General features: G+C 45.2%; 1 protein-coding gene across 1 annotated transcript in view; it reads right to left on the bottom strand.

The window, feature by feature from the left end:
- Window positions 1–606, bottom strand: part of Efcab8 (EF-hand calcium binding domain 8) — a 61,833-nt gene extending 61,227 nt beyond the window's left edge. The window contains 1 exon segment of the mRNA XM_008834845.2: window positions 592–606. Within this exon segment, the coding sequence (XP_008833067.2) occupies window positions 592–606 (15 nt within the window).
- Window positions 607–14,901: the final 14,295 nt, after the last annotated feature.

Below are 14,901 nucleotides of genomic sequence, written 5' to 3'. Positions count from 1 at the left end.
TGCCCCCAGGTTTTTTCTATATGATAATTAGGCATTGCCCCATAGTCAGATGATAGGATCCCCCTGCCACATGTAAATAAAGCATACTGCGAGCACCTATCAGCTGAAGCATTGGCTACTGCCTCCACCCTATATTTTCCCTGACCCCCACTGAATAAACGGAGCTGTTTCACTGAGTCTGGAGCTGTTTGTATCACTGAACCTGCCTCTCCGGAAGGGCTTTCTTTGGTCAGTGCTCACTGGCCGTCCTGACCCCATTCGTCGCTTTTGCTCCCTTTGTTCTCATGGACTGGTGGCCAACGACCCACGAGGAAAGGGAGAGAGCCCACAGAAAAGGGTGTCAGATCCTAGAAATGGAGTTAGGGATGGTTGTTAGCGGTCATGTGGGTGCTGAGATTCAAACCTGGGTCCTCTGCAAAAGCAGTCAGTGCTCTCCAGTCCCATTCCTATGCATTCTTACTGCCCTGCTTATTCATTCTTCCTGGGGTTCATCTCCCAGCTCCTATCCCACCCCAAACTCTGGTCTTTGGCAGGGATAAGTACAATAACCTCATTCCCAAGACCAGAGTCCCTTCAAACTCCCCTCCCTACATTGACACCAGCCATCTTCCTAGAAGCTAAACATGGTCATGATTGCCTGGCTGGGACATGCTCCATGGCTCCACCTCCCATTCCCAAGCATGGCATTCAGAGCCTTTCACAACCTAGCTTTGACTTGCTTTCTCTTTTTAATGCACATGCCATGTCTAGGCATGCCAACTGCACCCACCAGCCCCAAACACAGCAAGTATTCCACTTCACACTGCACCCTATGCCCAGCCCTGCCACCTACCCCACAGCAGAACCCCTGCTCAATCAGCACTGCCTCCAAGAAGCCACCACTGCCACCCCTGCTTTCCCAGGCTCTGTTCACTACCGCCTCTCTGGCAGGTTTCCATCTACACATGGAGACAGCAGGCATAAGGCACATGGCTACAGTCCAAAGCTCTGGATTATGATTCTACCTGGCTTTCCTACCTATGAGCTAGTTTATCTTGGGCATTACACATCACTTCTCTGTACCACAGATTTATCCACCTGCAAAGCAGAGGTCCCCAGGACCCAGCATGCATGGTTGTGCAAACCTTAATGGCACATGAATATAGGTGAAGCCCCCAAGAAAGTGGCTTCATAGTGAATGATGGCTCTTGTGACACATCTCAGAGTGAGCTTTAGGAAGACAAGGGCATATCATTTAGGTTAATCTTAATTTGTATCATCTTTGTGTTACCTAGTCCTGTGCACTTAACAGATAGTGCAATATACATACATATATATACATATATATATATATATGGCTTGGTAATAATTTATGTAGTCCACCTCGCCACTTTGCTAGGCAAAATTAAGGATAGGCCCACGTACAGACTGTGAATCAACACCTCATGTGTGTAGCATTGGGCTCACACTGTGCTTCAAAAGAAGAAACCAAGCTGCATGTGAAGGCACACACTTGGGAGGCGAAGGTCGAATGGCTGCCACAAATAGGAGGCCAGCCTAGGCTAGAGTGAAACCCTCCTTTAAAAACAAAAGTAGTGGGGCTGGAGAGATAGCTCAGCAATTAAGAGCACTGGCTGCTCTTGCAGAGGATCTGAGTTCCATTCCCAGCACCCACATGGCAGCCAACATCTGTCAGTAACTCCATTTCCAGGGGATCCGAATGCCCTCTTCTGGTCTCCATGGGCACTGCATGACACAGGTGCACTTATATACATGTAGGCAATACACTCATACACATTAAATAGAAATAAATCCAAAAAATATTTTTTAAGTAGGGCTGGGGAAATAGGGGCAAGAAAAAGGAGGGGATTGGGGGAAAGGGGAAGGAAAGGAAAGAGAGGAACCTAGTTATAGGCACACCTAAGGTACCACCTGGCCCTATAAATATCTGAGTTTGCAAGTCCTGCTTCAGAGGCCAGTAGACTTCTATGCTGGTGGGTGACATCTGGGGTGACTTTCTTTCACTCTGATGGTTTGCTTACTGTGCTGGATAGCTTTAGTGTCAACTTGACACACCTGGGTTGAGGGAGCCTCAATTGGGGAACTGCCTTCATTGGACTGGCCTGTGGCCATGTCCATGGGCACCTTCTTGATTGTTGAGTTATGTGGGAGGGCCCAGCCCACTGTGGGTAGTGCCACCCCTGGGCAGGTAGGCCTGTGTTGGATAAGAAAGCAGACTGAGTTGGGGCCAGAGGAGCAAACCAGTAAGCAGCATTCCTCCATGGCCTGTGCTGCAGCTCCTGCCTCCAGGTTCCTGCCCTGAGTTCCTACCTTGGGCTCCCAGATGAACTGTGACCTGGGATATGTAAGCTAAATAAACCCTTTCCTCCCCAAGTTGGTATTAGTCAGAGTGTTTTGTCACAGTAATAGATAAACAAAGACACCTTTTGAGGCTGAGTGTGCTCTACTAACTTCTCAGAAGACATTACTTGTAACCTAAAATGGGGAATCAGTTGCTCTGACTCGTCTTTTTTTTTCATTATTTTTATCTTATGTGTATGAGTATATTGCCGGCATATATGTAAGTGTACCTGTATCGTGCAATACCCAGAGAGGTCAGAAGAGGGCGTCAGCTTCCCCTGGAACTGGAGTTAGAAATGGTTGTTAACCATGTGGGTTCTGGGAATCCAACACAGATCCTCATCAAGAGCAGCCAGTGCTCTTAACTGCTGAGCCATCTCTCCAGCCCCAACTCCAATCTTTCCGAAGATCATGTGGGAGGCTGGCCAGGCCCAGTCAAGTCACAGACAAAAAAAAGGCAAAGGAGATGGTGGTTGCACCTTATTCCCAGATACTCCTAACAAGCATTTGATGAATGTCTTTGTCTTTAGACACGTGTCCCCTTTTCCACAGAGACCTCCCCCAGGTTTATGATGGAGCCTTCCTACTACTGAGGGAAAGGAGCTGACCTACTGAAGTCATGGTGCTTCTCAAGTTCTTTCGCTCCTGACTTAAAAGTTGGGTTCTATAGAATTTGAAAAGGATTAGGGAGCCAGGGGGTGGATCAAGAACAATTCACTGTACAGGAAATTGAGATATGAGGCAGACACACATGCAGAGTCAAAGAAGGCACCAGAAGTGGAGGCAGGACAGAGAGGACTTTCCCCTGCATACCCCCTCCCAATGCTCCATCCAGTGCTCTTGGAGACAGGACCTTCTTCAAATGAGATCAGATGAGAGTGTGGAGAGGGCTCATCAACAGGGCTTTGTTCTGAGGATATCAAGAGCATGTTTCTGAGAGGTCAATGCTGTGTTAGAGTATTGGGGCACCTTATCAGCAGGGTCTTCAGCCCCCAATTAGACTGGGGAGGCCCTCTCAGAAAGCAGTATAGCCAGCCAGGAAAGAGAAGAGACTGCCATGCCCAGGGGACTGATCAAATAAGCCACCTGAGGGGCCGGAGAGATGGCTCAGCGGTTAAGAACACTGGTTGTTCTTGCAAAAGACCCAGGTTTGAATCCCAGCACCTACATGGCAGCTAACAACTCTCCGTAACTCCAGTCCCAGGGGATCTGACAGCCTCTTCTGTCCTCCACGGGCATTGCACAACACGGGTGCACTTACTACATGCAGGTAATACACACATACACATAAAATAAAAATACTAAAATTTTTTTTTAAAAAGCCACCTGGATGGACCACAGAGTTCCTGGGAGGCATCAGGGAGAGAGGAACAGTGGGAGAAAAATAGTGAAAAGAAAAACAAAGAGAATGCACAATCTTAATTATCTGGCCAGGGAGAGTGAATGAGATAAAGGGCAACTGGGAAGGTTCTCAGTACAAGATGGAGGAAAAGGAGAAGAGGAGAAGGAGGACTGGATACTGGCCAAGAAGGTGCTATCCAGCAGTACAGTGATGAAAACTCAGATCTAAGGACCAAGGGGAAAAGAATCAAGGGAAAGATTTGGAAGCAAGAACTGGGTAAATGAGGAAAATGGCAGAAGCAGCTCCAGAAAAAAAGAACAGGGAGGGGCCAGGCATGGTGGTGCAGGCCTTTAATCCCAGCAGAGGCTGGCGAATCTCTGTAAATTCAAGGCCAGCCTGGTCTTGAGTTCTAGGCCAGCTGGAGCTACAGAGAGACCCTGTCTCAAAAAAAAAAAAAAAAAAAAAAAAAACGAATAGGGAGGGAAAGAGGTGTAATGCACTCGGTGTAAGACTAGGCTAGAAATAAAACCCAAGTCTGGAAATTGGGGGACTGATAAGCTTAAAGAGTAGATACATTTACGGAACAGAAAGGAGAAACATAGCAGACAGGTAAGATGGGGTGCATCAGTCAACCAAAATGGTACAGGGAGGAGGGGGACCCAGGACGATGGCAATTTGAAGGTTACCAGGAAAAAAAAAGCTGCAAAAGAGTATTTATAAATACATCTCTGTATATAAGTGTGCGTATCACTGTGTGCATTAAGAAAGGCCTGGAAAAATATACTTTAAGTGTAGGTATCTGTGGCAGGTGAGATTATGGGGAATTTTTACTGTGTAAATCATGTATTCCTCTAATCCCCCACACATGCACATACACACCCCACAAAAAGGGTTTCTTTTCAGGTAACTTCAAATAGAAAACCAGAGGAGAAACCCCAGGTTGGGACAAGCAGCTACCTTCTCCCAACATAAAAGAGAGCGAGATGGTCCCTGCGCCCTTAGTGATCAACGCAGTCCCCCTCCTGACTCTGGGATGCACGAGGATCAGAGTGGTCAGGAATTCAGCCTGCTGCACCCCAGTCCCCTTTTCCCACTGAGTATCTTGGAGAGGTGGGGGGAATGCTGGCACAACAGGGAGGTGATGAGGAACGTGTCTGGCTGGTAGCATCAACAACGGTGGGTGTCTACAAATGAACATTGAAGGGAAATAACAGCTCTTCGGAGGTAGTTTGTGAGCAGAGGAAAAGATGGAACCAGAATTTACAGGAGGTGGGGAAGGAAGAGCAGGGGGCAAGGTTAGCTCTTCTTAATACCCCACTGAGGAAGGAAAACAGCAGTCTGGAAGCAGGGAGGTGGGAGTGTCCCAGCCTGCCTTAAGTGGCTGCCACGGGAACAGGGTCTCACCTGGGTGATGAGTGATGTCTGTACCTGTCACTACACTAGGTTCCAGAACCCAGTTGAAGGCAAGGTGGGGGCACCTTTTCTACTTTCTGTACCCCAAGGGACTTGCCCAATCTAATTTAGACACTAGGTAAAGTGGAGCAGAAGTGGCTGAGTCCCAACTAGTAACAGGCTGTTTAGCTGGGATTAAGCGACCCCTGCAGCGGCCATGCCTGCTGCTGTGGCCAGTTAAGCCAAGTAGGTTTATCAGAATGGGGACAGACCCCTTTCAGGGCCAGGGGAGTGCTCCCAAACCGCTCTACAAGGCGGAAGAGCAGAGCCTAGGGGCCGCCAAGCCAAGAGCACAAAGAGCACGGGACTCAGCAGGCGCAGGCTGCTGCTAAGTGGGACGCTAACCTGGTCTGAGCACGTGTACACGAGGGTAGGAAGGGCGCTGGGGATGAGGCGGAGGAAAACTGCTCCCCACAAGGCCGGCTGCAGAGCCTTGCTGCCGGTGTGGGGGAGGGGCGGAGCGGGGCTATGGACTCTGAGCCCGCCAGTTCCAGACCAGGGAGCAAGTAGTGCAGCACCTCGTCGGGCCTGCTTTCCTCTTCCTCCTCCAGCTTTTTGGGTCTGTCCTTAGCTTCCTCTCTGGAGCTGGGGTGCTTTTCCAGGTCCTGGTAGCGCCCTTATTTTTGCTCCCCTTTGGTCAGCCCAAGGTCTCCTCACGGTTGGCACTTCGCTGGCTCCTCCCGACCAGCCCTGTTCCAGGACTCACCAGAGGCTGCTCTGCCCGGTTTTTCAGTACCGTCCTTTGCCTGCTTGGAGGACAAGAGCTGGCTGGGCCTCAACCCCGCCAGGGCCAGAAACTGGCCCAATTAGAGAATTTTTGTTGTGGTTTTTGACAGGGTCTCTTGTAGCCCAGGATGGACGGCTTTGAACTCAGTATGTGGCCAAGGATGACCTAGAGATCCCAATTCTCTTGCCTTCACCTCAAAGTACTAGAACTACAGACGAGGGCCACCATGCCCAACATGATTTTTAACAAAAAAAAAAAAAGTTAATGGCAATCTTGAGGATTTATGTGGGCAGGGTGGTTGGTATTGAGTCCCAGCACTCAGAGGATGGGATGGGGGTGGGGTTTGGCTTGGGGACTATGTCACCTGAGCTACTGGAATCCTCACCTAGTCAAGCAGGACACAGCCAGGGACCAAATGGGATCCCCCTAAAGCTCTGGGCCCAGGGCAGGCCCTTCTTGCCTGAATTTAACAGAATACAAACTATGAATGCAGGAAAAAAATATAGAAGCTTACATACTAATGTGTCAATTTTGGGTTTCCAGCAGTTAAAGCTTAATGGGGACCAGGGGACATGGATGGATGACATGGAGAACAGAGGAGTAATACCACCAAGAAAAAAAGAAATACAATAAAGTCTGCATTAAAAGGCATATGTGAGGCCAGCATGGCAGCACAGGCCTTTAATCCCAGCACTCAGGAAGCAGAGGCAAGCAGATCTTCATGAGTTCAAGGCCAGCCTGGTCTATAAATCGAGCTCCAGACCAGTCAGGGCTACATAGGGAGACCCTATCTCAAAACAAACAAATGATATGTGTATCATTACATTCATATATTTACATTTATATATCAGGCAAGCATGAGTATTCATAAAGAAAATGTTGGGAATGAAACTCAGTTGGTAAAAGTGTTTTCTAGGGGCTGGAGAGAAGGCTCAGCGGTTAAGAGCACTAACTGCTCTTACAGAGGACCCAGGTTCGATTCCCAGCACCCACATGGTAGTTAACAACCATCTTTAACTCCAGTTCCAGGGGATCTAACACCATTTTCTGATCTCCGCAAGAATTCCACAACCCAGGTGCACTTACACACATGCAGGCTTTTCTAGTATGCATGAAGCCCTGGGTTTAATCCCTAGACCACATAAAACTAGACTTGGCGCAGGTCTGTAATCCCAGCATTCATCAAGTAGAGATGGGAGGATCATAAATTCAAGGTCATCTCAGCTATATAGTGAGTTGGAGGTCAGTCTGGGCTATGTGAGACCATGTCTCAAAAAAATAAAAAGCTAACATCACCAATGAAAGAGGTACATGACATCATGCAGCTCTTGATGTGATAAAACATTCATGTATAATCTAAACCTAATCATGAGGAAACAAACAAACCCAGATTACAAGACACTACAATGTAAGTGGGTTGTATTCACAATGTCAAGGTCATGATGGGTATGAGTGGCACATGCCTGTACTCCCAGCACTTGAGAGGCTGAAGCAAGAGGAGTTTTGAGTTTAAAGCAGTGTGGGCAACATGGGCAGTTCCAGGACAGCCTGAGCTATGTAGGAGACCTGTCTCAAAATACAAAAAGCAGGCACGACTAGGGAGATGGTTCAGTGGGTAAACTGCTTGCTGTTCAAGCATGAGCACCTGAGTTCAGATCCCCAGCTCTCATATAAAAGGTAGGTATGGAAGTACACATGTAACCCTGGGGCTGGTGCAGGGGGAAAGAGGTTGTAGTGGAGACAGGAGGATGCTAGGAGCTTGCTGGCCAGCCAATGTAGCTGAAACGGAGAGCTCCAGCTTCAGTGAGACTCTTTGGCCTCCACATGTGCACATACAGGTGCACGCACATATGTATGCACACACAGAGAAGTCAATGCCATGAAAAACAGAAAGAAACAGATGCAGACTGAAGGGAACTCAACGAACCCAACTAGAAGCAGTATTTGATTTTTGAATTGAATCCCAGACTGGAAAAGTGAGTATTATAGGGTCATTAGTTGGTGAAATCAGAATATGGGCCCTATATAACTACAAAGTACATTTGTTTTCTGCTCTTAAGAATCATGTATTTTGGAGCCAGGTGTGGTGGCGTGAGTCTTTAACCCCAGCACTCGGGAAGCAGAGGCAGGCGGATCTCTGTGAGTTCAAGCCCACCCTGTCTCAAAAATAAAAAAATAAAAAATGGTGTATTTCACAAAGCCATCCCATCCATCCAAAGCTCGTAATTTATCTTTTATGTGTTATGTATGAATGCTTGGCTTTCATGTAAGTACGTGTACGATATGGGTGCCTGGTACCCATGGAGACCAGAGTCAGATCCCTTGGAACTAGAGTTATGGATGGTTGTGAGCCACAATATGAGTGCTGAACATCAAATCCAGGTCCTCTTCAAGAGCAAGTGCTCTTAACCATTGAACCATCTCTCCAGCCCCCACACAAGTACTTTAAAAGGGCATGAGGTCTATGATGTGTTTTCAAATGGCTCCACAAATATAAATATAAAGCACATCAAGGGAAATGATCACAATCCAGGCACAGAAGAGTTCTTTGCACTACTCTTACAATTAGTGTGTGATCATTTGCAGAAGCATGTGAATCTAGTGGTGCACACACACACCTGTGAAGTCCAGAGGACAACTCTGGATGTTGCTCCTCAGGCACCATCCACCTTTTTGTTGTTGTTGAGAGATGCTTTTTAACTGGCCTCCTGGACTTCACCAAGTAGGCTAGGCTGGCTGGCCAGCAAGCCCCAGAAATGGACCTGTCTCTGCCCGCTCAGCACTGGGAGTACAAGTGGGCACCACAACAGGATTTTTTTTTAAATGTGCATTCTCAGGTCCTTGTGCTTACAAGGCAATACTTACCGTCGAAGTGATCTCTCCAACCCCTCAAAATTAAGTTTTAACCAGAAGAGAGAGCACCTATGTTCACAGACTAAGGCAAAGCACCAAATGGGGAAAAGATATTGGTCAATGGCAGCGGAGACCACTCAAAACAAATGGACAAGTGCTGGGGGTACAGCTTAGTGGTAGAGCACTTGCCTAGCATGTATGACACCTTGTGTTCCATCCCCATCACCAAAAACAAAGAGAGAAGAGAAAAAAAAGAAAAAAGAAATGAAATGAAGGGGGAGGGAGAGAGCTATGGCAGGAGGAAACAAGAAATTCCTTTTCTATTCAGCTAGAGAACGGGTAGGATCACATCCACTGGTCTCAGTATACTCCCAAGAATGTTCCTGTTCAGAAAAAATAAACCAATGAAGGGAATGCAGGGAAAGTACAGATCTGGAAAAGGGGAGCACCCTAGGGATGGGGGAGGTCAAGGGGGCTAACTGACATAATGCTGTGTTAGAATTGGTTGGTATGCCGGGCATGGTGGCAGCCTTTTCTACATAAGGAGTTCCAGGAGGAGCTGAGGCTACAGGGAGACCCTGTCTCAAAAAGACCAAAAATGATAGTAACTGGTATGCAATTGTAGAGGCAGGTGTGACTAAAGGTTAGGCTAAGAACATTTGTCCCAGAAACAAGTAAGAGATGTTTCTGGTTCCCATTTGGCCTCTGAAGTCAGGCAAATGGCTTCATGGAAGTCATGGAAAGTGTCCAATTTTCAGAGGACACTCACCCTGACCCAATTTGATCTCCCCAGCTAAACACAAAGGCTGGCAGACAGCTATCAGTTTTCAACACTCATTTCAACTGCAACCTATTGGCTGATGTTCCCAAGTCCAAGACAGTAAGGGATTCTACATGACCACAGAGCCAGTTGGTTAAAGTTAGAACCAGGAAAATGAGGGAATTCCAAGGAACATGAAGGGAATATCAGAGTCTAACCCACAAACCGTAAGTACACAGCCATTTTTCATCCAATATGAGACCTTTTTATTAATGGAATTGTGCTTACAGAAGACAATTAACAATTAGACAGCACAAACAGGACAAGTATGAAAACAAAACAATCCACAGGGCAAACACAGGCTCAGAGAGCCCCTCACCCAACTCTCAAGGGGAATCAGGAAAACACCAGGGAGTCCTGTGGTAAAGCAGCATGCACCCAAACCAGAGGGCCATCTGGCTCCCACAGCTAGGATAGCAAAAGGCACAATGGCTCTCTAACCCCTTCTGCATCAGCCCCAATCATCTGAGAGGAGGAAGACAACAGGAGCACCACATATGAGACAGAAACAGCCTGGACTCAAAGCCACTGCACAGTCTTCACCTATGGCACAAAATGGCAGAGCTGGCTGGTGAAAGGTCTTTAGAGTTCTACAAGGCCGTGGGCTCCAGGTCTTAAAGATCACATATTTAAAACAGCTAACTCACATTCTATGAGGAACTGGTATTACCAAACTGTCAAGACACCATCACACGAAACTTCCTCTCTGGTTCTAAACAGAGAACACACCAAAGCAATTTCTGTTCCCATTTCATCCATAATGAAACAAAGGGATTCTGACATACTTTGAGAGAGTAAAGATAAAATGGAAAAACAAGACAAAAAAAAGTGCAGAAATCCTTTAAAGTTCAGTTTTGTTAGGTATGAAACTAGAAAATGTTTTACATTTTACTATTACTATGTGCCCATGTGTGTTTGAGTGTGGGTGACTGCACACATGCTATGGTGCCATGTGTGGAGTCAGAGGACAACTCTGAGGAGCCAGTTCCCTCCCTCTCCCTTGGGTTCTGGGGATCAAACTCCAGTTGTCAGGTTTGTGAAACAAACACCTTTACCCACAACCCCATCTCGTCAGCCTGAAACTAGAAATTTTTATAATAAAAAACATAAGGTTGATGTTTCCTGTTGGTTTTTCCTATATATAATGATTATTATGGCATTTTCTACATTTTTCCAATGGCACACATTTACCTACCCAGTGATTTTCTTTTTACTATAGCTTATTTTCAGAGACTAAATTACCAATATTTTTATATAGCTAAAATATGCTAGGTTTAATATTAATAAATATGTATATATACATAGATTCATATTCCCCCTCTCTGGGGAAACATAGGGGAAACAAACTGGATTACAGTGCATTTTTTAAGGAAAAGTTCAAACGAGTAAAAAATATAATCAGTAACTCAAGTTTAAAAAGTGGGTGGGCATTTAGAAGGAAAATCTAGATAAACCTCAGCACAAAAAAACTGTTTTAGAAGTTAACAGCCCTATATGAAATGAATTCAGGCATTACATCCTAGAGAAGAATCCCTGAAGAAAACACTATCTAATCCTAAGGAAAGTCTGACCACTAACAGGGATGGATGGCAATGGAGGGGAGCCCCCCGCAGGCACCTCTTTACTCACTCAGCAACATCAATGCTGTTCCCTCACTGTTAATTCTGAAATATCAAAACTTGATCCTGGGACTGGAGAAATGGCTCAGTGGTTAAGAGCACTGGCTGTGCTTGCTGAGGACCTAGGTTCAGGTCCCAGCACCCACATGGAGGCTAACAATCATTCAAAACTCCAGCTCCAGGGGATCCAACGCCATCTTTTAACCCCCAAGGGCACTGCATGACACAGGTACACTCACACACATACAAAGAAAATAATTTCTTTTAATTAATTTTTTAAAAACTTGCTCCTTCTTCAGCTCTATGTAATTTGTCAAAAATCTTAATATGTAAGCTGGGCATGGTGGTACATTTGGGAAGCAGAAGCAGGAGGATCACTGTGTATTTGAGGTCAGCCTGGGCCACATACTGAGACCCTGTCTCAAAAAATAAACAAGCCAACAAAGAGAATAAAGAGGTCCCTGAAGATCATTAGTTTCAGCATCACATCTTTAGCTGGCAGCAAGGTTTGAGGTCAGCATGGCACTTTTTTTTTTTTTTTTTTTTTTTTTTTTTTTTGTTTTTTTTTGGTCTTTTTGAGACAGGTTCTCCTTGTAGCCCCAGCAGTCCTAGAATTATGTAGACCAGGCTGGCCTTGAACTCACAGATATCCACCTGCTGGGATTAAAGGTGTGCACCACCACACCTGGAGGCACATTGACTTTTAAAAGAGCATTCCTCCTACCACATCACAGTGCTAAAGGCAACCACAAGCCAATCCAGGCTGCTTAAAAGGCTGCAGCAGGAAAAGAGCAAACCCCAAGGTCAGTCTGGGCAACATGGCAAGACCAGATCTCAAAATAACAAAAACCAAACAAAGAAGGTACTTCTTAAAGCTCGAGGCAATATTAAATGTTAAAAATTCTTTAAATTTATTATCTATTTGTTATCTATTTCAATCTACATTCAGGCTTAAAATTACTATGAGGTGACTGACACAGGGGTAAAGTAGGGGCCTGTAGCTGCCTATAAAACAAACACTGCTTACCTCTTCTTTCAAGTAAGGTTTAAAATTTCAAAGTACAACAGCACTCACAGGGGCTGGAGATGTAAGCTTGGTTGGTAAAGTGCTTGCCTAGCATTCACGAAGCCCTGGGTTTGATCCCCAGCATTACATAAACTGGTGTGGTGGTGCACAACTATAATCTCAGCATTCAAGAGGTGGAAGATCCAAAGTTCAAAGTCATCCTTGGTTACACAGTGGGTTCACCACCAGTCTGGGATACATGAGCCCCATCTCAAAAAGATTTAAAGTTCTGGATTAAGAAATAGAAACTGGACTCCAAGAATAGACCCACTCACCCAGACAACCAAATTAATGATGCAATCTGACCACAATGTCAACAGAAAACCACTACACTAAAAGAAACAAGACTTTTAATTCGGATTAAACCAAAGAGGAAAAATAAATCTTCACAAGTTGTAACTGCATAACAGCCTAGCTAAGTCACATAGGTCAGTGGTTCCAACTCTAGTCAAGTTCAGTGTGAAAGTACAGAATCTATAAGAATTCTGCATATTTAGTTATAACCTGACTCAAATACCATGAAAAAGGCAGTAAACATCATAAACATACAGAATACCATCATGTTCAGTTTTGAAGATTCATGAACGAAGAGAATTTAAAAGTATGACATATTGCGAACAGCAACAGTGCCCAGGCAGAAAAATAACCAGTGATTCATGTACACTGATCACAAGCTAATAATTGGCTTGGTTCAAAGCAGTATCTTTCCCTCCCCCTGCTAACAGTCTGATCTGGGTCATGCACACACAAGCAAACTAATCTGGCCAGACTGACGAGGCTTAAAGCCTACTGCCTGATTTGGGAACCATGAACTATGGTAAAATCACCAACTCCCACACTAAATCTCACCGAGTAATATTTAAGGAAAAATTTCACTGGAAAATCACTGTGGTTACAGCAAAAGCAAGCTTCTGTCTTCACAAACAGATTACATCCTAGAGAATATCCTTGGAAAAAAGCATGAATCTTTTAAATCCAATGAACTGGGGAGCCACTAAATCTTAATTTAAAAGGAAACATGTAATGGGTTTAGACCTTGATTCCACCTGAGGGAAAAAACAGGATGAAAATCAGCCTGGAGACAACATTTGACATCAAAACCACCAAGTTGAAAAAGAATCATTTAAAACGTATCTTTTTCAGAAATACCTAAAGCCATGCCCTCCTGAATTCTCAGGATAGAAAACCCTGTCCTAATCTTCCTGATCTATGAACAGAGCTTCAGGCTAGACCTGAAGACCGCAGGCTATAATGCCTCATGTCTCATGAGAATTTCCTGTCTTTACAGCTGCTACACACATCAGCCTGCTTCCACTGACCCTAACAGGCGGTGCGGCAGGCCCTTTAGCCACTACATCCTGTGCAGGCGAGAGAAGTCAATTAGCTGAAAACTCACAAATCTGATGTTCTCTTTGAAGAACTAAGACCTGAAGTTGCAGACATCTAGGCAGGATCCAGGTATAGCCCTCCAGAGGTACATTATTAAAATGCAGATTTGTAATCTCCCAAATCAAGAACTTCTGGGGATGGACTTCACAAATGTTATACACCAGAGTCCCTAGGTGACTGTGAAGCCTATCACTTTAAGGAGATCAGCCTGAGGAACGAATCCTGGATCCTAATTTACCCACAGTATCCATTTGTCTCCCTCTCCTCCATGCCACAGACCTTGGCAAGCATCTCATCAAAGTCCACCAGTCACCTAACCTGAATTAGTCACATTAAGACTGACTGTGCTTCAGCCAGGTCAACGGGCTAGAGGTACACATAGCATCAGCTTGACTCGTTACCAAGTAACTTCTCAGTCCACAGTACCCCACAATGTCTTCAGGAATGACAGACTCCAGAGATTTCTTATAGACTCTAAATGCAAACAGTGGCAAATTCCTCCCAACAGGGGGTGGCACTTCAGGGAAGGTATCACACTACTAGCTTCCAGAAAGAGTAAAAATCAAGTTTCATTTCCAGAGCAACTGTAATTATGGTAGGTACTTTAAAGATCGTATGAATTACCTTCCAGCCATTTTCCTTTATTTCTTACTGGAAAAAATGGTGTTAGGTTGCCTTTTAAATTCATTGTTAAATGCATGGGGCTGTACAGAAGAGGAAAGAAGGGCAACAACTTTATTTTCCAGGTTGAGACTAAACTAAATGCCTTTGAAATATATTTCAGGAAAACAAGACTTATCTGTACATAGTCATCTGTCAAGCTGTCCAGCTGTATTTCTGAAGAGAAAATGGCCTGAAAAAGCTTCACAGCAGTTAGACCGACCTGCTGGCTTCTGAGAGAAAAATCCTCTCAGTGACAGGAACGTAAAACAGCTGAGAAATGTAACGTGAATGAAGAACTAAGGAAGAGGGCTTAAAAGTAAGCACATTTTAGCCAGGCATGGTGGCACACACCTGAACATAGCCAACATTCAGCATGCTGAGGCAGGTGGATTGCCGTAAGTTTGAGGCCAACCAGGAATACATAGCAAAACCTTGTTTAAAAAAAAAAAAAACAAGAAAGAGGAGGGAGAAAGGGAAGTTGATATGAAAAACCAGTGAGGGATTTGAAAAGATAGGTACTATTTAAGAAAGATGGTATCATCACTTCTCAACCTCTTGTTAAGATCAACTGAAGGACATGCAACTTGAAACCTGATACCTGGAACAAGACAAATTTCAGAAGACATGACA

The sequence above is a fragment of the Nannospalax galili genome, unplaced genomic scaffold (assembly GCF_000622305.1).
Source record: "Nannospalax galili isolate Female #2095 unplaced genomic scaffold, S.galili_v1.0 scaffold1357, whole genome shotgun sequence".
Classification (NCBI taxonomy): domain Eukaryota; kingdom Metazoa; phylum Chordata; class Mammalia; order Rodentia; family Spalacidae; genus Nannospalax; species Nannospalax galili.
This window is presented reverse-complemented; position numbering and strand designations above follow the sequence as displayed.